Source organism: Colias eurytheme, chromosome 24, assembly GCF_061535395.1.
Source record: "Colias eurytheme isolate Ceu_HAF_F1 chromosome 24, ilColEury1 Martin Lab GWU primary, whole genome shotgun sequence".
Taxonomy (NCBI): Eukaryota; Metazoa; Arthropoda; class Insecta; order Lepidoptera; family Pieridae; genus Colias; species Colias eurytheme.
The window spans coordinates 5,593,017-5,614,463 of record NC_143003.1 but is presented as its reverse complement, the minus strand read 5'-3'; the positions used below and the strand labels follow the sequence as shown (position 1 = coordinate 5,614,463).

At 31.2% G+C, this 21,447-nt stretch overlaps 1 protein-coding gene and 2 non-coding genes across 4 annotated transcripts in view; 1 reads left to right on the top strand and 2 right to left on the bottom strand.

The window, feature by feature from the left end:
• Positions 1-915: 915 nt before the first annotated feature.
• Positions 916-21,447, bottom strand: part of LOC149897987 (uncharacterized) — a 32,480-nt gene continuing 11,948 nt past the window's right edge. The window contains exons 2-17 of one of the 2 annotated variants that reach the window (XM_090115858.1): positions 14,453-14,603; positions 12,567-12,730; positions 11,549-11,649; positions 9,679-9,750; positions 9,022-9,178; positions 7,428-7,522; positions 6,760-6,935; positions 6,504-6,561; positions 6,066-6,221; positions 5,398-5,504; positions 4,800-4,955; positions 4,053-4,209; positions 2,949-3,085; positions 2,063-2,202; positions 1,537-1,618; positions 916-1,145 (exon numbers count right to left, since the gene is read on the bottom strand). In XM_090115858.1, coding sequence (XP_089971984.1) covers positions 1,143-1,145; positions 1,537-1,618; positions 2,063-2,202; positions 2,949-3,085; positions 4,053-4,209; positions 4,800-4,955; positions 5,398-5,504; positions 6,066-6,221; positions 6,504-6,561; positions 6,760-6,935; positions 7,428-7,522; positions 9,022-9,178; positions 9,679-9,750; positions 11,549-11,649; positions 12,567-12,730; positions 14,453-14,593 — 1,902 coding nt within the window. In that variant the 5' untranslated portion in view covers positions 14,594-14,603 and the 3' untranslated portion in view covers positions 916-1,142. Of the gene's footprint in view, positions 1,146-1,536; positions 1,619-2,062; positions 2,203-2,948; positions 3,089-4,052; positions 4,210-4,799; positions 4,956-5,397; positions 5,505-6,065; positions 6,222-6,503; positions 6,562-6,759; positions 6,936-7,427; positions 7,523-9,021; positions 9,179-9,678; positions 9,751-11,548; positions 11,650-12,566; positions 12,731-14,452; positions 14,604-21,447 lie in introns of both variants that reach the window. The other variant, XM_090115857.1, reaches the window with a different exon arrangement.
• On the top strand, positions 10,022-10,214 carry LOC149897989 (U2 spliceosomal RNA). The gene has a single exon (XR_016458141.1). It is a non-coding gene; the product is annotated as a U2 spliceosomal RNA (small nuclear RNA).
• Positions 13,547-13,628, bottom strand: TRNAS-GCU (transfer RNA serine (anticodon GCU)). The gene has a single exon. It is a non-coding gene; the product is annotated as a tRNA-Ser (tRNA).

Sequence of the window (21,447 nt, the reverse complement as noted above, 5' to 3'; positions counted from 1 at the left end):
GAACTGTGTAATTAAGTACAAACAAATATGAAGTTTATATCAGTCAAATAATTAAGCTTAAATAATGAATACACTTGGATTACAACAAACATGCATAAATAATGAACTTTCATAAATTATATTAAAATTATTGTACAAATAATATTTCTTCTAACTATAGATCCAATTTTTATAACATATTTTTAATCTTATAACTAATACATGTAGGTAATAGATATAAATGGCACAAAGATATTCGAAATAACTTGAATAATTATTTTACATTTATATTCATTGATAACTTAATAGAATCTGGATACAATATATTGTATTAGTGGGTTACAAAATATAGTTAGTACAAACACAGATATTCATGTCTAAGTGCACTTGAAAATATTTTTTATTTCAAAAAAATTATAATAATTTCTAAAAATAATGAGTCCATTTTATGAACCACTGCTGAACTTAATTAAAAGTCATAACTTTGTTTTAAAGTTCACAACAACAGTGCGTATTTAAAAGTGGTAAAAATGAATGAAAATTTTAATGTAATAAATATTAATTTACTTGATGGAAATGGTGATAAAAATTGGGTTATTCTAAACAATTCTAATACATACTACTAATATATAAGCAGGGATAAGTTTTTAAAATATAATATTATATAACATTATGAATTTTATTAATATTCATATTAAAAAAGCACCATTAAAATGCAAGGACAGTCAAACATTATGTTTATTAATAAAAATTATTATAGGAAAGAGAAATACAATAATATTTTAATAGATACAATGTTTTCTTAGTTACTATGCTAAAATTCGAATGAGATTAATAAAAAATTAGATCAAGTTGGTTTTACAGTTTTCATATCAAAATATTTACAAACCTACGACTTTTTTTGTCAAATAAAATTGCAATAGGTTTTAAATAATAATAAATATTTTTTTTAATCTAACGTAAATAAAATCAAGAAAAAATTTATATAATAATAGGTATTTTACTTATACTTATTGTCATGACTTTTTAACTTATATACCAAGTCATACTTATGTTTTTGACTAAAATAATAAGGGTAATTATATATGTTTAATTTCACACGGCAAGTAAGATTAAGGCGTTTAAATTACTGCTTTGGTAACGAGGAGATGTGCTGGTAGCAATCACTGGAAAGAAAAAAGGAAAATTAATTAAATTATATACTAAATTTCTATCTTAATATCTCATATCTATACTCTATACTAATATTATAAAGAGGAAAGGTTTGTATGTATGTATGTATGGTTTTCACGCATAAACTACTGGACCGATTTTTATGAAATTTGGCACAGGTAATCTTTAGACCCTGAGAAAGAACATAGGCTACCTTTGATTGCGAAATATGTACCATGGGCGAAGCCGGGGTGAACCGCTAGTACAATATATTTTTAATTTGTATAACTATATATATTTTTTATGAATATTCATCTTGAATAAAAAAAAAAGAATGTAAACGATAGTTGTTTTATTGAATTTACAATGTCAATGTATATTTTAAAATAATAATATTGTTCTTACCACAAATCTGTTAACTTTCGGCGCGAAAGTTTTGGTGACTGTAGTCGTTTGCACTTTCATATTCTCGAACTTTTCGCGTAAGCTGTCAAACAATTATAATACATTATTTATAGCATTAATCAGTAGAATTTTATATATTACAACAGATATAAAATTGTAATGATAATAAATGCTTTTTTTGAGTCGGATAGACTTTTTTTATAACAGTTAAGTCTACGCAAGCGAGACGCCATACTCATACATATACTATTAGGCAAATGGTCCTTAGAGCCTGATATACACATTTTCTTATTGAAGTGAAAACTTCTTTAGCGGCGTTGGGTATAAAATCTTAACTCGCGTCAGGACACGTGACCGATCGAAAAAGCGTAAGACGGATGGATATCAAACATGCTCAACGTTAATAATTAATCAAGTTTTCACTTCTGCCGGCACTCCCGGAGTGCAACCCGTCTTTTTTTTATATAGCAGTATTTAGTTTATAGTGTATACTTAAGTTTTATTAACTAATGTTGACTATAATTACCTCTTAGCAGTGGCCAGCGAATCTCCGTCCTCTTCTGTTTCGTCGCGCGGGACAGAGATAGGACGAGTTGGTGTTCGCTCACTCTCTGACCAGTTCTCGAAGCGATCGCGGAAACTCTTTGTACGGGCTAGTTGTTGTGCCTGATGGTTGATAATAAAATTAATCGATATTGGTAAAATAAGATTTTAATTATCATTATCACTAGCTTCGCCCTCTTTGTCTAAAACCTAACCACTATAAGATTGTGAAAACATCATCTAACTAGGTACAATACTGAATTATGCGGGCTATACATTTATTCTTAGCTACATGTATTTTAAATTTAACAGTTTTTTTCGAGTTTATGCAATCATATTAAAATTTTCAATGGTCCTTTGGGCCGGACTCAAATTTATCATTAATCTTTCCACATAGAAGACAAATATCGCTTCCATACGCATTTTTCTTTAATTCTTTGTTAGTATATTTTGTTTGTTTTATGTATTTTTTTGAGTCTTGACATGACTATTGATAAATTTGCCTTTATAGCCATATAGGTGTCCCAGAATGGGTCAAAGCACCACACCAGGATGTATACCACATGGGTCACAACCATAGAGATCTAGAGAGATGCCAATCGCTTGCGCTGAGTACGAAACCGTGTCTCATTACAAATTTACGCACACAACTGCAGTAAACAAAATCAAAACAATACTTCGCGTTGTGTGCGTGTCATCACACAAAAATATGAGAGCGACTATTCGTTCGCACACTAGATTGTAAGTGACGTACGTATACAGCACCGCTACAGTTTGTTCTCTTTTTGTACATATTGCTGCGACACCGGCCCCGCCCCCTAACCATATCTCCCTTTAGTTTCTGTGATCTGTGGTTACAACTCACATACCTGCACCAATGCCTCATCCCTTTCCCTGGTCTCCAAGTACTCCTCGTCACTATCGTCGCTGTACTCCTCGCTGGTGTCGCCCGTGTGTGTGTGCTCCCCGGGGGGAGGGGGGGTGAAGCGTTTTAACGGCTTTGGACCTGCTAAGGGGGGTATAGTTTTTTTGAATAAACTTAGTTGGCAGGCTAAAATAAGTAAATTGATAAAAACATGCATTGAATGGATTATACTTTTGATGGTAGAGAACATATCAGAGAGGCCGTTAGTTAAGAACATTGTAGATAGTGTATTTAAGTTTAAATAGTATCTTAGCTTGTCCGACCTCAAATGAAGCAAGAAAATTAATTAAAATTGTATCCTTAGATTTAAGTAGACGTTAGATAATATGTTTTACTGTTAGAATAATCTGTTATGTTATGTTTTGATTTTATTTTTGAGAGTGACATGATCAAGTATGATCAAACTCTCGTATTAAATAAAGATTAAAAAAAAAAAAAGGGGGTATAGTTATTTTGGGTCTGTTAGATCTGTCTGAACCTAATACTTATATTTACAAACAATAACACGCACAATTACCGAAAAATTATGACAAAACACAGAACAGGTTAAAACATTGATTTGAAAAAACTGAAAATTACATATTTTACGTCACATGCCTATGTACATAATATATCTGTTACCGGCAACGTGTTTAACTAGGCATTATTAATAAGGACCGGTCATTATGAATAGTCCCCGGACTTATCAAATTGCCCGTAATATATCAGATGTATTGAAAAATTTAAAATTACCTTTTTTATGTGATTAAAACCAAATTCCTACCCACAAATTCAGAAATTCAGAAGAACCAAGGTTAAGTAAATGTTCATAGCAAATTCTGGCTTTATCTCATTTATTGACGTGATAACGTCTTTAAAATCGTTTTAGTCGGGTGACATGTTCAGAAACTTGTGTCACACCAAAACCTCACGAGCGCGATCGCAGGTATAACGAGAGAGAGACGGACCGATCTCCCGTCTCATCTCGAGCGCTGCCACCAATAAGACGTTATCACGTAAACATCTCGATCGTAAACCTACTTTGCAAAACAACCAATTTATTCCTTACCAGCAGGCTCCGGTCTCCTGGTCTCCATCTCCCGGAAGACGTTAATCATCCTGGATGCTGTGTGTCTGCTGGCGGCCAAGCCTGTGTCGGCTGGGGTTTCGTCGCTTCGGACTACGCTGGGCTCGTGGTATATTTCCGGGGATGGGGATTTTGGCCGCTGGGAACAAAAATATTTAATGAAATTCATTGTTATAGATATTTAGTTAAAAATTAATGATAAATAACTTAGCAAAAACTGGTGATTTCGGAAGGTACGTGAACTTTGTACCTAACTACCTTGTTATTTATTTTTATTTTGGAAAAAAATTATATTTTTATGATTGATAACACACACACACGGTGAATTTGTGACTTGATAACAATTTTGTGAATTGATACAAAATTTCGGGTCATTTGTAACAGGATGGCGGTTCTACAGGGGTCTTACGTACGCAATGATAAAAAGAAAAATGATGGTCAGAACGCTGATACCGGATACCTTAAGATACTGTCATATTTTATAATTAGAGAATCTTAACATAAAATATTATAGTATCTTCACCGTGTGTGACGCGCTTTAGTTATGTATTGTAATATGTAAAGATCCTTTAAATTTATATTTTGTGGTAAAAGCTATCTATGTCTATTCCCAAGGTTCGCTCTATAAGTTTACCAAAATTAATTCAAATTAGATCAGTAGTTTGGACAAAAAAGTAACATACACATTGATAGATTTACTTTCGCATTTATAATACTAATATTATTTACCTGGGTTTGCCTGGGCGGAGTCATCCTGAACTCCTTCCGTTTAGTCTCAGGTTGGTAAGTTTCGAAGAATTTGAACCGGTCGGAAATATCTGCCGTTTCTATTTTGACGTCTTCTACTTTATCTGCAGCACGAACTACGTCCTTTGGCACGAATGGCTGGAAAATGGTATTACATATTATGGAATTATATAATATGAATGGTTCTTTTAAAGATATAATAAAAGGGCATCTTTAACATTATACAAATAAAAAAACTTATAAACAAGTATACTTATTACTCTACTAGTTACATAAAGTTAGTTGAGTTAAAAAATGCCCTGAGAATAGAAAAAAAATATATGAGTTACTCAAATTATTCAATAAATGCTGTTTAATTTATAAAATTTACATTTTATCAATATCACAATAAAAAAGACGTCTCGCCCGTCGGAGTGGGGAACGTGAGGTTTTTTCGTTACGGAATTTCTGGATTCGGTCCGATGAAGCTATGCAATAGCTTAACAATAGGTGTTTTTTATGTTATAAAGGAATATATTATGTTATATTATTCATTACCAGAGTAGAACTAATTATATTGATGTAATAACTAATAACTAACCAATTCCTTCCGTTTAGGCGCTTCCTGTGGTGGGGGGGACACTGGAGGCATTGTTTTGGCATTCGCGTCTAACTCAAGAAAGATGGACCTTGACTTCTTTGCTATACCTGAAAATATAATTTTTATTATCTTAATATATATAAATCTCGTGTCACAATGTTTGTCCTCAATGGACTCCTAAACCACTTAACCGATTATAATAAAATTCGCACACCATGTGCAGTTCGATCCAACTTGAAAGATAGGATAGTTTAAACATGTAGGTACCACGGGCAAAGCCGGGGCGGACCGCTAGTTATAATATAAATTTGATATAATGGATAATGGATGTGAAGTTATTATCAGTTAGACACATTACAATAAGTGCATCCGTTTCTGACGTGAACTTAAATAAATTACAACACAAATCTGTTATAACTAAATTAGTTATTTTTTTTGCGCTATCCCACGACCTTCTTACATTTCCTTTCCTACCAGGTTGCCTGGTAGAGATTGCTGTTCAGCAATAAGTCCGCCTTTTGTACAAATGATGCCTTTGTAAGTTTGTTCTTTTTTTTTCTGCCTTGTCCATTCATGTTTGTACAATGAAGTATTATAAATAAATAAATAATATTTATTTGCAAATACTAAAACTCCTACTGTTTCATTGAAGTGAAATATAAACTTACCCTCATTAAACACAGCGCGATCTTCAAACTCTCTATTCTTAGGAGGTTGGTTTTCATCATTAAAGACTTCGCCGTTTTCAAACCTTTCCTTGATTGCTTTTGCTTTTTCTGCGTCCAAGTCTAATTCCTTTGCGATTTTCTCTGCTGATGTTACTCCTATAAGAAAAAGGTATATTATTAAAAAAATACAATTTTGTAGTGGTTGTTATTTTTGAACATAATTTTTTTAAATAAATAAGTACCTACAGTTAAATAAGAAATTATAAAACACGCTATTCATGAAATTATTGTACTGTCACCGATTTTGAATTAAATATGTCCGTTAATGTGTCATTTTAAAGCAAATTATGTTTCAAATCAAAATTTAAGACAAGTAATTTCAAATTCAAATATGCATTTATTCATTTCTTGATAATTAATATATTTTTATTTCCATACCTTGTTCACTCTGCATAACGGATTGTTCATACATCTCTTTGATTTTAGCTTGCTTTCCCTGAAACAAACATTATTATCTCACTAAATGATAAATGTGAAAGTGTCTACGATTTGCGCAATTTTAAATAAATTTATTAATTTTAAAAGGTTGAAACAATTATCAATTATACTAGTCTAGTGTAATGTACTGTAGTGTGTTGCAGTCTAGTGTACTGTACTGTAGTGTGTTGCAGTCTAGTGTACTGTACTGTGTTACCAGAAACAAGCGGCTCCTGATGTTCTGTATCTCCTGTTTCCGCTCCCGGTGTCGCTCCTCGTTCGTGTGTTGCCCGCTCTCGAAGCGGCCGACTATTTCGCTCATGTTGCAGAAGGAGACAGGTTGTTCCCGGTTGCCAGTGTGCTTGTACGAGTTTTTGAGGACTTCATCGTCGTCTGTAACGGAAAAAATAGCAAAAATCTTTAAAAATATATGGTGACAAAATATTAAAAAAAAACACGCTTATATTGTGCTTATATTCATGAACCATGTCATCACACCGATCCTTGATATGTTTTCAAAGTTTGAATTAAATCTGTCTCATTAAAGTGGGTCAAAATGGTGGATCACATTCAGGCGAAAACAATAATAGCGTGTTAATAATAATTGTTCATGTGATAATAAAGTCGATTGTGACGAGATCTCAATTTTGAAAAAAATGGTCAGATACAATTGAAGTCTAAGAAATTCACAAAATACAATAATTATTTCATTAATTTCAAAATATCAACCTGTTAATCACACAATATTAGATATTTATGAAAAACTTTATTGTAAATCTACTAACATACTTACTACCAACTCAGAAATATTTTTTTCGATATTTTTAAATATTTTTTTTTATTAAATAACATATTTCGTTATAGTTAATAATAATAATTAATTACCATCTCCATCCTCATGTTCACTGGAGCTAGGTTCGACGGCAACGCCGTTCAGACACTCGTCAGAAACACCAATATCCATACCCTTCGCTTTGAATCTGGTAACAAAGCAACAAAAATGTGTTAGAAAAAAATATCCCGCCTCGTGATCGAATTTTCTATTTTTTTAAATTTATAGAAAAAAATATGTTAAGAAAAGTTTAAGGCGAGGTCTCCTAATAATGAAAGAGGCAGGCCGCAGGAGCACACATACAAAAAATAAAATAAAATGTCAGTGCAATTAACAATTTTTATTGATAAATGTTATCAATAATGATTAGACTCAATAATTTACTTGCACATAATATTAAAACTTATTACAATTGTTTTGCAAAAGCTATTTCAATGTGCAAATAGAACTATACAAACCCCGAACTCAAATTAATAAAAAAAAAATATATATATATAAATTTATATCTTAAAAGTCTGTATCCTTTAGTAAATATCCTTTATAAGGATTCACATTCCACAATCACTGATAACCATAATTACTCAAATTCAAAACAAATAAACACTTTTACAAGTTATTTTTATCATGCACTTCCATTTTAAACATTTTCTTAATAACTTCTAAACTGACCTTAGCATTTTAAAACACAAAAATTAACACCAACAAAACTCTATCGCATCATTCATAACACTCTAATAACTAAAAAATGAACGAACGAAACTAAAAAGGAAACGGCTTCGATACATTATTTGATATGCTTTCTTTATAAAAAAATTCGATTCAAATAAAAATCAACCTTATCACCTTACAAATAGGTGTACTCTTAAATGTACATTTCTTTCCGAATTAATACAATGTCGAATAAGCTAAAAATGAACCTATTATTATAGGAATAAAGTTCATATTCGAACACTCAGCAAAATCCTGGAACACTATAGATGTAATAATTTCGTTCCCACCGTTACATTGCGCGGTTATAAAGCTTATTTTTTAAACACGTTGAAACAAATGCAGCAATGTAATATGTTTTGATACAAGTTAAAAATAGATTGAGTGGTCTGGAATTAAAAATAGTGAACAGACGGTGTATCTATGACGTCAATGAGTAGGGAACTTCCTACGTAATAATATTAATTATATGTGTTATCTGTGAGACTGTGACTCACGTACTTTCATTTTATTATAGTTATTACATTTTTTATAATTTATATTTATTCTATGACTACATTTCTATCCCTATATTATTAAATCCTATCCCTATAATTATTTAAATGTAATGGTAAATGGTTAAAGAATTTGAACATCAGCCAAGTAAGTTTTTAATTCCATAAAATGTAACAAAATAATATAGGTACTTACCTCCATAAAATGTTATAACCCGAAATAATTTTCGTTACATTGAAATTTGAAATGTAGATGAAAAGACATTTATTCATACACATATATAATAAATATTTACACAACAAACAAATAAGAGTGGTGGTAATTATTATTTAAAAGTATTTAAATTACTAGAAGTAGATAAAAAAACTATTTATAAGCACAAAAAAGGTCACAGGAATAAATCAATATTGGGTTTAAGTTTGAGTTAGGCAAAATACAACTTACTTAGCAAGTTTGGACAACAAAGTAGCGCTTTTCTCATGATGATGCCGTTCCAGTACTGGAGGCTCTTCCACCTGGGCCTTCTTCTCGAACACCTGGAAACGGGACTTCACGTCCAGGGACGCCAGCTCTTCCAGCCCTAGGTCTGGTTTGTCTGATGCTGCAAGAGGAGACATTTGAATATATTTTTGGTAATTTTATTGAAGGGTGTGCAACATTAGAGATGAATAAAATAATTTTTTTTTGTTTATTTTACGTTACCTAGCGATAAAACCGTGTTTTGCTTATATTTTGAAAGGATTATTTACTTTTCATGTACTTAATATGTTTAATATAAGAAATAATTTTCATTTAATAATTACTTATTTCAAAAATATTTTTTTAGTTTGGTAATTTGAAGGGAAAATTTGCTAATAGCGAAATTAATCAATTTGATTACTATAAAAAGTAAAATATAATAGTGTCTTTGAATACATAGTTTTAAATTCTTCATGCTTTTTTGGTTTGAGGACTGTCAAATGTACTGAATAAATTATAAACTAACTGCAAAGAAATATTCATTTCTTTTATAATATGTTAGTTAAAATAACTACTTGCACTCGAAGGACCACAAATAAAATATATTTCCAGTTTCACAAAAGAATAAAAACATTTTATTACCTCTAACGACATCTGGCGGCAGCTCCACGGGATTACTTTCACAAATTATCATCTGATGTTTCTTTGGTGCAGCTATAACAAAAAACTTATATAAATTATGTTTTGTTATTAGTTTAAAAACTGATATAGACAAATACCAGGGCGTAGCTACTAAATATTTAGTTTAAATTAAGTAAATAGTAATAAGTTTATCAATCGCAAACGCAGTCTCAAACGTAGTCTCAGTCACGAATCAAATATTTCCCGCCGATAGATGTCGCTACTACAAAAATAACCTCTCCTATAACGCGCTATCGAAGTTTTTTCCCGCGTATTGATAATAAAATTTTCCCTCTGTACAGGTATCGCTTCTCGGCCTTTTGGCTAAGATCAAAGTGTAGTATCTGTTCTTTTCAGCTTAATATCTGAAAGTTCCCGCACAGCGGGACCAGTATATTAAACTGATTTTTGTAAACCGACGGGATGTTCGGGGCTCGCTCCACTCCCGTCACGGGTCGGCCCAGCATTGCAGTGCCGCCGGGATCGGCCCACATAAATAAATATGTCTCACTAGTAATTTCAAAAATTCAAAATCGCTGATTTCTTAATAAAATTTGTATAACTATTAACTTATTGGCAATAAGTTATTGCCAAATGGCAAAAAACTGAAATTAACTGACTGAACTGTAATATGTTTGTTTCTTTACACTTAATTTTCATTATGTGATGAGTCTCATATATTATATTCAACAAATTGACATTGCACATTTTTGTATTAATAATTACCTCAAATACAAAAAAAAATACATTACAATCAAAATACTTTTACAATTACAAGGGATTAAAAATTAATTTGATGATAACATGATTTAAGTATGTTTATAAACATAATTATGTAAATTTTAAACTAACATTATAGTATTATTTAAATATGTTATCTTTAGTAAACCTTTAATTGCTTTTAGCATAATCAACATTCATTATGAATTAATTTATCATCTTTTCATACTATGTGAGTAAAACACTTATTTCGCTTGCAAAAGTCTCAATATTTTATAAATTCGGAGATATTTTTTATGTTGTTATAGGTATCTGTTGCAGTTGTAATTATTATTTATTATATATTATGCAATCATGTCTATATTTTATTGATAAAAAATCAAGTTCTATAAGGAACTTCGCTTATCTAAAGAGAATAAGGTTGTCGCAAATTGTATAATTTTGTGATGATTTATTTAAATTTATTACTGGTTCTTATAGAATTGATAATAATTTTAGTTGCTATTGATACGCCGCGCTAATGTACCAATGCTTTTTTAAATGTTAAAAAAGATGAATAAACGATAATTTTATAAAAATAAACTATAAATTAATAAAAACGTGTAAAAATTAGGAAATTATGTTATATTTATAATTAGCGCGAAAATAAAACGTTATAATAAAAAGACTTTGTAAATAGATGGCGCTGTAATAAATTTATCTTTCACTAGCCGCTCGTCCCGGCTCCGCCCGGGTTGATCCGGGATAAAAACATCAAAATATAGCCCATGTTCATCAGATCATGAGGGATATTTTCAAATCAGTCCAGTAGTTTCGGAGCCTTCTATTCAAACAAACAATCAAATCTTTTCTCTTTATAATTAACTAGCAGTCCGCCCCGGCTTCGCCCGTGGTACATAATTCGCAATAAAAGGTAGCCTATGTTCTTTCCCATGGTCTAAAGATTGTCAGTGCCAAATTTCATCAAAATCGGTTGAGAGGTTTAGGTATGCGTGAAAACCATACATACATACATAATTACAAACTTTTCCTCTTTATAATATTATAATTTATAATATATAATATAGTATATATAGTATAGATAATATTAGTGTAAATAATGAATCCTCACCATCAACTTCATCATCATCATCAACAGGTTTTGGCTCGAACAAATGCTTGAAGTGCGGCTTGCAGTACAGCGTTGTGTGGTCGCTCTGGTATGTTTCTACACTGTAATAAATAATATTATAGTGTATTATAATAGTGTTGTATTTTGTAGGACTTTTTTGTTGGTTTTAAAAGGATCTCATTATTTAGACTCATGAAACTTTTATTAATTATTATACACTAGCTTTCCGCCCGCGGCTTCGCCCGCGTTTTCAGAGAAAAACCCGTTCCCGTAGGATTTCCGGGATAATACCTATCCTATGTCCTTTCTCGGGTATCAAAATATATTTATACCAAATTTCATGCAAATTGGTTCAGTAGTTCAGGCGTGATTGAGTAACAGACAGACAGACAGAGTTACTTTCGCATTTATAATATTAGTATGGATAGGGGCTCCACATATAAACTAAAAATATTCAATATTACACCAATTAATTCAAATCTGCTCTCTTCATATTTGAATAGTCTGGCCTTTTATATAAAAAATTAAAACATACAAACTTTTATACCTAACTATTTATATGATATCTTATGTTACATTAAAACTTAAAAGTCAGAGGATAGAACAGTGTTAAATAAATATGTCCTTATTCCTAGAGTTTTATTTGCCTTTCTCTTATCACTTAGGGGTATGAAAAACAGATGTTGGTCTATTCTCCGACCTACCCGATATGCACACAAAATTTAATGATAATCGGTCTAGCCGTTTCGGGGGATTTTACCTACAAACACCGCGACAAGAAAATTTTATAGTAGACTAGCTGTCCCGGCAAACGTTATTCTGCCTTACTTTTATCACTTAGGGGAATGAAAAATAGATGTTGGCCGATTCTCAGACCTACCCGATATGCACAGAAAATTTCATTAGAATCGGTCCAGTCGTTTTGGAGGAGTATGGTAACTAACATTGTGACAGGGGAATTTTATATATTAGAAGAAGATAAAAAGTAATAATAATCTAATAAATTTAAATTACTTACGTGAGCTGTTTATTACACTGCACACATCGGAAGCACTCCTTATGCCAAATTCTACGTTCAGCCTTGACTCTCTCCATGGCGTACACGGGACGGGAACATTTCGCACAGTTTGGGTTCTCCTCTGAAGCCTTCATCTTTTTAAACAGCTTTTCCGAACTTTTTGACTGTGAATTTAATGTATTATGTTAGTTTAACATTAAAAGTTTTAATGTAAGTTACTTTTAAATTACAAGTAGACAATGTTAAGCAAAATGTTCTTCGGGGATACCTTTATTAATAAAATTTTATGTGTTTTAAAAATTGATATCAATTTTGTCTTAGACCTATACACACATACAATATATTTCCAAAAAAATGGTGAAGCCGTTTTAGAGGAGGTTGCTTACAAACACTGTGAGACTAGAATATCACTTGTAGATATAATAAATTAATAGTTACCTATATAAATCAAAGAAAAATCAAAACTGATAATTACACAATATTATAAACTCGACTCGATAAAAACGACTGATCGAATCTAAATGAAATTTGGCACTAGACTTCAAATAATTATTCAAATATAGCAATATATTTATCAATTTATCGACCCGGAAGTCTATTTTATACTGCTTTTAGTATTTTTTGTTTTAAAATGATAGTGAAGTGAATTTAAATTAGAAATAGTTTTTAAAAATATTTTCCTTGTAATAAAAAATGCACTGATTGTATGCATCTATAAAATGAATGCCAAATGTGTTGCTAAGAGCAAAGTCGAGAACGGCTGAACCGATATAATCACACGAAACATTAAAATAATATAAAACTCACAAATTAAAATAATAAAATTGATTATGCAATCCGCGTGAACGTTTGAAAAAAATGTGTAAAAAAATATATTTGTATTTTGAAATAAAAATCACTTACTATTTATTAAATTTTTATCCATTACATTTCATATTCTCATACAAGTAGGTATAAATAAAAATAAAACCAAAAAGTATCGACGAGGATGGGATTCGAACCCACGCGTGCAGAGCACATTGGATTAGCAGTCCAACGCCTTAACCACTCGGCCACCTCGTCATATTAGACAGTTGTGAAATTATAGAAAGAGTTACGCAATGTGTTTATAATGTATGAAATGTATTGTATTTATTGTATATCTCCTATTTCTCGATTGTAATAAGCACATGAGAATCATTTTACTGTTAGATTGTAAACTTCAATAGTAATAGAAAATGAATACAACCTACTATTTAAGTACTATTTACTACTTAAGTTACTATTTACTATTTAAGTACTATTTACTATTTAAGTTTTTCTCTATAATTCATAGAGAAAAACTGCCCCGGCAGGTGTTATTCTGCTCTACTTATTGCCACTTTTTGGTGTTTTGCATGCCTTAAATAGTAGGTTTAAAAAAAATTGCCGAATTCGTCAAGCCCTTTTATATGTTCTGTGGTCAAGCCGTTCTCGAGTTTTCACTACACACTTTGCAATTCATTTTTTATTTATATGTATAGCTATATGCCATAATAAGTTTAAACACAATATGTTTAAATATAGCCTATAAAATTTAAATTCGATAAAACATAATTAAGTAATTACCAGCAACTTTAAATCTGTTATTGTAAGAGAAGGTAAATATTAAATATACATAGTTTGTCTCAATCATTCACAACCTAAACAAATATAAATAATGATGATAGAAATATTTTTGGTAATCGCTTGGAAATGAAGCGAATAAATTAATACATTTTTAATCCTATTTTTATGATTTGATATGATTTAAGGTATACCATAAAATTAAAAATTTCTTCAGAAATAGTGTATCAGTATATATACAATTAACAAAGCAACATTATCAAAGATCCATAGATAAAAAACTCTATAATCTATGTACCTACCACAGATATGGACCCCTCATCCTTGTGCCGTCTACTCGACTTCTTCTTCTTGACCTGCCTCGTCTCCGTCACCTCCTGGTAGTGTGTGACCCTCGACTCCGACTGGATGACGCTCTGCGACGCCTCCATTGTGGTCGCCATCTTGTTTTATCTGTCAAAAATGTGTGCAAATTGGCGGGAATAATCTTATTACTTGACAGTTGACACTGGCAAGATAGAAAAAATAATTTTGATCATAATAATTATAAAAATTAAAAACTTAAGTAAGGTTCTTTATGGTAATTCGGAATTGCGAGAAGATTTCAATAATGTTAAGTTGATACGTAAGAGCATGTAGTAAGAGTACCTTTAAATATAATTTATTTAGTGTTCGTTTGTAGAAAAAAGACCATTTCCACATGAGCAGAGTAGGTTAAAGCTTCTATCAAAGCCATGCCATTCTCAAATAAAACAGACCTAAATAGCTGTAATACTAGCTAGTTCAAAGAGATAGGTAGTTTATTTATACGCGAGCATTTCTGTTGTAACGATTCCACGTCAGTGACATTTAGACCCAACGATATTTCGCAGTAAACGACTTTTTTAAGATAGTATCTGAACACTAAATAATAAATATTTTCTTAATCCGTTAGGAAAATTATGTATAATAGGGCGTTATATAATAGAGAAAGTTGTTTCCTATTTATATTAATTAAGTTTATTACATGTAAATCCATTTTGAATTACAAAGCAAATGCATTTGGCTTTGGCACATTAGGTACGCATTTTTTCATAATTTTTAAATAGCATGTAACAAAATAAAAGACAATATAAATAGAAATTAAACAATGATGTCCCTATATGTGTTACAAATATGTTATATTAAACAAAACACTTTAATTAGTTTATAACTGTTGTAATCACTCCTTGGTTCACCGTATCTGTTTGCGATAAACAAAAAAACTACTACACTACATCGATTTTCATTCTGTTTTCACCAATGGTTCTCGATCTCGAGAAAGATTTAAGTATATAATTAATAATTATTTAAGTTGTAAGGACGAAGCCGCGGCTCGTAAATAATAAATGTTTTGGACATTCATAATATAAAATTTATGTCTTAAACGTATAGGTAAGTAGTTAGTGTATATTCTTTTTGGTTAAAACTAAATGAACAACGGTACAATTTTTCGCAAACTATTTATTCGTGTGTGGTAAACTAACATGTACAATTCTAAGAAGAAAGCTATAAAATATAATGGATGACTTAACATTCACTACGATAATAAATCGCACCTCATAATTTATCGGACATGAAAAAATATCGTTCCGACTAAGCGTGAACGTTCTGAGACAGGAAATTTTCTAAATATAACGCGTCCCAATTAAAGATACGTGTAACACGACACTTTATTTTTCTTCCCATTAAACGGGTTAAAACTGGAGAAAATATGTTTTGACTACTGTAAAATAATATGTATGTTAAGAAATTTCTGACGTTTCTTTAGAGTTTTTTGCGGTGATGATTCTAGCTATATGTTTAAAATGCGAACTGTCATATTTAAGTGTTAGTGAGAAAAATTGTAATTGGATAGCAGATAAATATTTTTTGACACGACGATAAAAGAAAAACACCAGAAAATTGAATGAAAATAAAAAAGCAATAGAAACGGTTCCAGGTTTTTAAATAATTAATCTGAACGTCGAAAAATTGAGCCATAATTTGTTAACAGGATTCATTACTAAGTACCTAGTAACTACTTTAAGAAATCTGTGTTACAGGTACAAACGCTAGAATATATGCGGGCATATAATTCCATCTGCACTTTGAAATCGTGATATCAAAATCTAAAAAAAAAACACTATTCTTTATATCTTGAGTCGGGGTTGCAATAAAAAAATCTATATCCTCTCAAGAACGCCTCTAATGTCCATGTGTAAAAAATGTACCTATTTCGCACTTAAGGTGATTGCAACGATCTGTTCCCAGCCAATATCCCGCTAGATGGCGCTGAATTCTACATTTCTAGTTTATTTGAGTTTTTGCGTAATTGGAATAGTCATCAAACCTAGGAATAGTCATGGCGGTTACTGAATATTATATTTTATTGAAATATGTTATATCATTGCCTTAAAATCCACCCAATTCGGTAAAATTATGCGTTTTAACATCTGTCATTGCATACAGGGTCGTTTACACACACAGACGTATACAAAAATGATAAAGATTTAACTCTAGATGGCGTGAATGTAAAGCGCGTCACACACGGTGAAGATACTACCTATAATATTTTATCTAATCTAGTAATATTTTATATTACAGTATCTTAAGGTATCCGGTATCAGCGTTCTGACCATCATTTTTCTTTTTTCGCTGTAGAACCGCCATCCTGTTACAAATGACCCACAAAGGAGAATGACCACGGGTGGTATCGGTAAAATTTTAGTTGTGCCACGTATTCGTTATATTGTTAATTCCTATTTGTATTTATAATGATCATATGTATCAATATTAAGTCTTAATTAAACCGGATAAATTGAAATAATAGTAAAAGTAAAAGTTTTTCTTTTGAAACATGTATGAACTTTCGCATTAGTAGGAAGTAGGATTGTTATAAAAATAAAAGTTATATTTGTTGGCGTAAACTATTTTATTGTAATTTTGGGAAATAAATAATGTCAAAATTGATTACCTACAATAAAACGCAGTTTTATTTTATTACCTACATTACACTATTGTTTTTTTTTTATCAAAACATGTATTTGAAGTAGCAAATATGATATTATGCTGATCCAAGCATTTTCACTCAAAACTAATATCACTAATGATTTGTAAAAGTAAATTATTTCAAAATACATTTCATAACCAACAAGTAAGAATAATTATTCATACAACAACAAATCAAAAACACTATTTACTATGGAAAAAAAACCAGGAAGGTGAAAAACATATTTACGATTTCGATGCACTCGACTTTTAGTAAAATAATAGGTAAAAATATTATTATGGTTTTGATCACAGACATATCTGTGGTTTTGATTTTAGCTACTAGTATCAGAAAGCTGCGTGTTCAATGCACGTCGGGGTCCCACAACTGTGGAGGAAGGAAGGTAGAATACCTCCATCGAATAAGTGAAGTTTCTCGACATACTCGATTTGCCGGCCGGCCTCAATGAAGATTGTCCGAAAGTTGTATATGTGCTCTGTAACGAAAAAATTTCGCTAGCGCGATTCAGAGTGAGGTGTCGTACAATATACCTAATGAAGTTTTTCATCTTTTTATTTTACTGCAAATACAAAATAAAAATTAAACAATGGTAATGTAAATTCTAAACAACTACTACCAAAATACAATTAGAACAAAAATCATTTGACTTGTTTATTTCACCCAGAGGCCAGAGGCGGCTCGTGACAAAATTGTATAGGTGTTCACTTGAAATAAAACAACGAAAATACAATAGCGTTCGGGATGATTTATTACAAAAAAATGAGCACCACATTTTATAAATGTCTATAACACTAAAAATTACAAAGTACAGGCTATTTCAAAACGAATTCAATGACTAGGTATCAATAATTAGTAAATCACCGAATTTGCATTCGCGAGCGTAGGTATCCATAGTGTTTGTCACTGACGGTCACTGACCTCTATAACTTATAGTTATAGAGGTCAGTGGTGTTTGTTGTGTAAACATGTATGTATTTGAGTAGTTAGTAGCATATTATATTCTGAATTTCTGATCCATGCCTATTCACTCAAAACTAATAACACTAATGATTTGTAACAGTAAATTATTTCAATAGGTAGGTATTTGAACATTTCCCAACAAGACGTAAGAATAATTATTCGTAGGTATACAAGATACAATAACAAATCTAATACACTATTTATTATTTTATTATTTACTAGCGGTCCGCCCCGGCTTCGCCCGTGGTACATGTTTACGTTTTCTCTCCATAAGAAGTAATAGCTAGAGAGCTAGCGCAAAGCTACCTGTATGTATTTGACCAGACCTGGATTTTTGTGTGTTGATTCCCCTATACCTACTATACATGAGATGAGGAGTCACTAAGCCCAGAGTGGTGGACGGGGCGCGCGCTTAGGTAAGACAGGTGGAAATTTTTGGCGAACTTTGAAACCATTTGACCACGTCTGCCATTTTGATATTTGAAAATAGATTATTATTACTATCGGAAAATAACAATGGCAGACCATTATCACGCGGATAACATTCTGGCAGACACTTATGAAAGTGCTGAAAAAAATACAATTTTGAAAGTATTTGACCAGATCTGCCATTCATATATTTTATTTATTAGGGTCTTAAAAACTTATTTTCGAAACGGCAGACATTTTCATTGCGTACAGACTTCAGCAGACAACAAAACTTTACAGACTTCAGCAGTCAACAAGACTTAGCTTCTACATGGTCAGATGTATATATGTATTACGTTCCCTGACCTTACATCAATGATTTACTTTATTAATGTTTTTATGGTCATTTACATTTAATTTTGAAAACTATGGAATAAAATTTATAAATTTGATGATACAAAACTAAATATACATTTGTAAAGAATCTCAAATATAAAGTTGTGTTGCAAATAACAAATCATCATTTAAATATTTAGTTTATTTCTTTATTTAAGAAACAATTAACAATTACAAAACAACATAAAAAAACACGCATGCATTTATTGAAATGTTCATTCATCATCACTATCGTATGGCGTTGTGTGACTCGTCTTCATAATCCATTGAATCGGATTCTGTAAAAGTAAAACGTAAATTATATAATAAAAGAAATGAGTCATTATAAACTTACCTAGTAAGGCAATGCCTTTGATGTCGCACGATGCCGCCGCGCCGCCAGTGTAGGTACTTCTGCTGCTACATGAAAATATGCTAGGGTTGCAACAAATGGGAAATAAAACAATTGTGATTATTACTATTATGATGTAATCATTTATTCATATTATGTACATTCAAAACAATTGCTATTATTAAATCTGATGTAATTATTTTTTCATAAATATATAATTATTATTAATTACATAATATATTGCACTGTGAAATATTTACGTATCACTTTATTTTTGATGTTCTTAATTGTCTTTTATAAAATTTAAGTGACGCATTCGCATTGGGATCAACAATCCGATAAGAAAAGAATGGAGACAACATATACATAGCTTTGATTTCAATTCTACAGATACAAAATATACAATCTATCTAAAATGATACAACGGATGTTTCCTGCGTTTTCTCGTCAAAATACCGAAACAACGTAATTATTGTATAGTAGTTGGGCGTGAAAGTAAAAAAACAAATGAAAAGTGTTTTCCATATGATTATTTATTAAATTTACGCGATTAAGAATAATTTCAACGATACAATTTAGTAACCGAGAATTCAGAGGATTAAAGAAAATACCTGCCTGATCATTTTATCAAACTCTAAAAGAATTATGGTTATTTCGCATCACTCGGTTTATTAGTTTGGTAATAATTATTAAAGGTAGTTACAACCCTAGCCATTGAGTCGAACGGTAGGCAACACAATATCGACTTTGTGCGGGTACATATGGTACATTTCTTCTTGCTGTGAAGCGTAATTATTATTATTAAGATTTTTTAGGCTATTTTGAATCAGCTGTTCTAATTTAATTCTAGAAATTTATTAAAACGTGATTTTTTTAAAAGTATATTATGAGTTTATAAATACCTCAACCAATAGTTATTGTGTCCTATCCTCATTTCTTTATATCTTGGTAGTTAACTAAAGTGTTAAATTTACATAACCTCAACAACAACATTTACACTGCCACTGCACTAAAACTAAACTAACTAGCTCTCTAGCTATAAGAACCATCCTCGTACTTCAAGGGATATAATAAAAAAAGAATTATCGAAATCGGTTCAGCCGTTCTCGAGTTATGCGCTTACCAACACATTTTGCGATTCATTTTTATATATAAGACTAGCGGTCCGCCCCGGCTTCGCCCGTGGTACATGTTTACGTTTTCTCTACATAAGAACCATCCTCGTACTTCAAGGAATATAATAAAAAAAGAATTATCGAAATCGGTTCAGCCGTTCTCGAGTTATGCGCTTACCAACACATTTTGCGATTCATTTATATATATATACTAGCGGTCCGCCCCGGCTTCGCCCGTGGTACATAATATTTACGTTTTCTCTACATAAAAACCATCCTCGTACTTCAAGGAATATAATAAAAAAAGAATGATCGAAATCGGTTCAGCCGTTCTCGAGTTATGCGCTTACCAACACATTTTGCGATTCATTTTTATATATAAGATAAGATTATGTGAAAATAACCAGGAAGGTGAAAAACATATTTACGAAAACATAGTAACATAATATGGCTGTCGCTACAATAATTATATTTCAATTTTATCTTTTTATACCTAGTAGAACTGGCCGACGAATAAAAAAAATCGTATTAGAATAAATACAATAAATTACGGAACAAAAAAAGGATTGTAACTGAATTAGGTATGTTTGTTTCTGGGCGCACCGTTTTCGACGACGCGACGCGCGACGTAAGCGTATAGGTATAGGTACCTACTTTGCTAAAACAAACTAATAAAATTGTGTGTCTGTCTGAAAATTCGGAAAAGCATATTTTGCAAGTTTGTAATTACTTTGATAGTTTACCGATTTATAATAATTGTAATTGTAATTGTATAATATATAATTTGCAATGTGGTGAAATTTCATAAAAATCACGGGCCAATTTTTTGTTTTGAATCCCACCGAAAATATAATTGCGTTATTAGAATAATTAATTACTATACCTACCCACGATCAATTATTACAATATAGTCTCAAATGCATACTAGAGAAATATTGCAATTTGATTCAATTAAAATGCATAGCATACAAAAATAAATTCACAACACAAGAAATTCCGCGCGCAAATCATAGCGCGTGTCAATGAAATCAAGAATGTTTTATATCAAGCCGACGCGGACGACGCCGAACTAAAGTA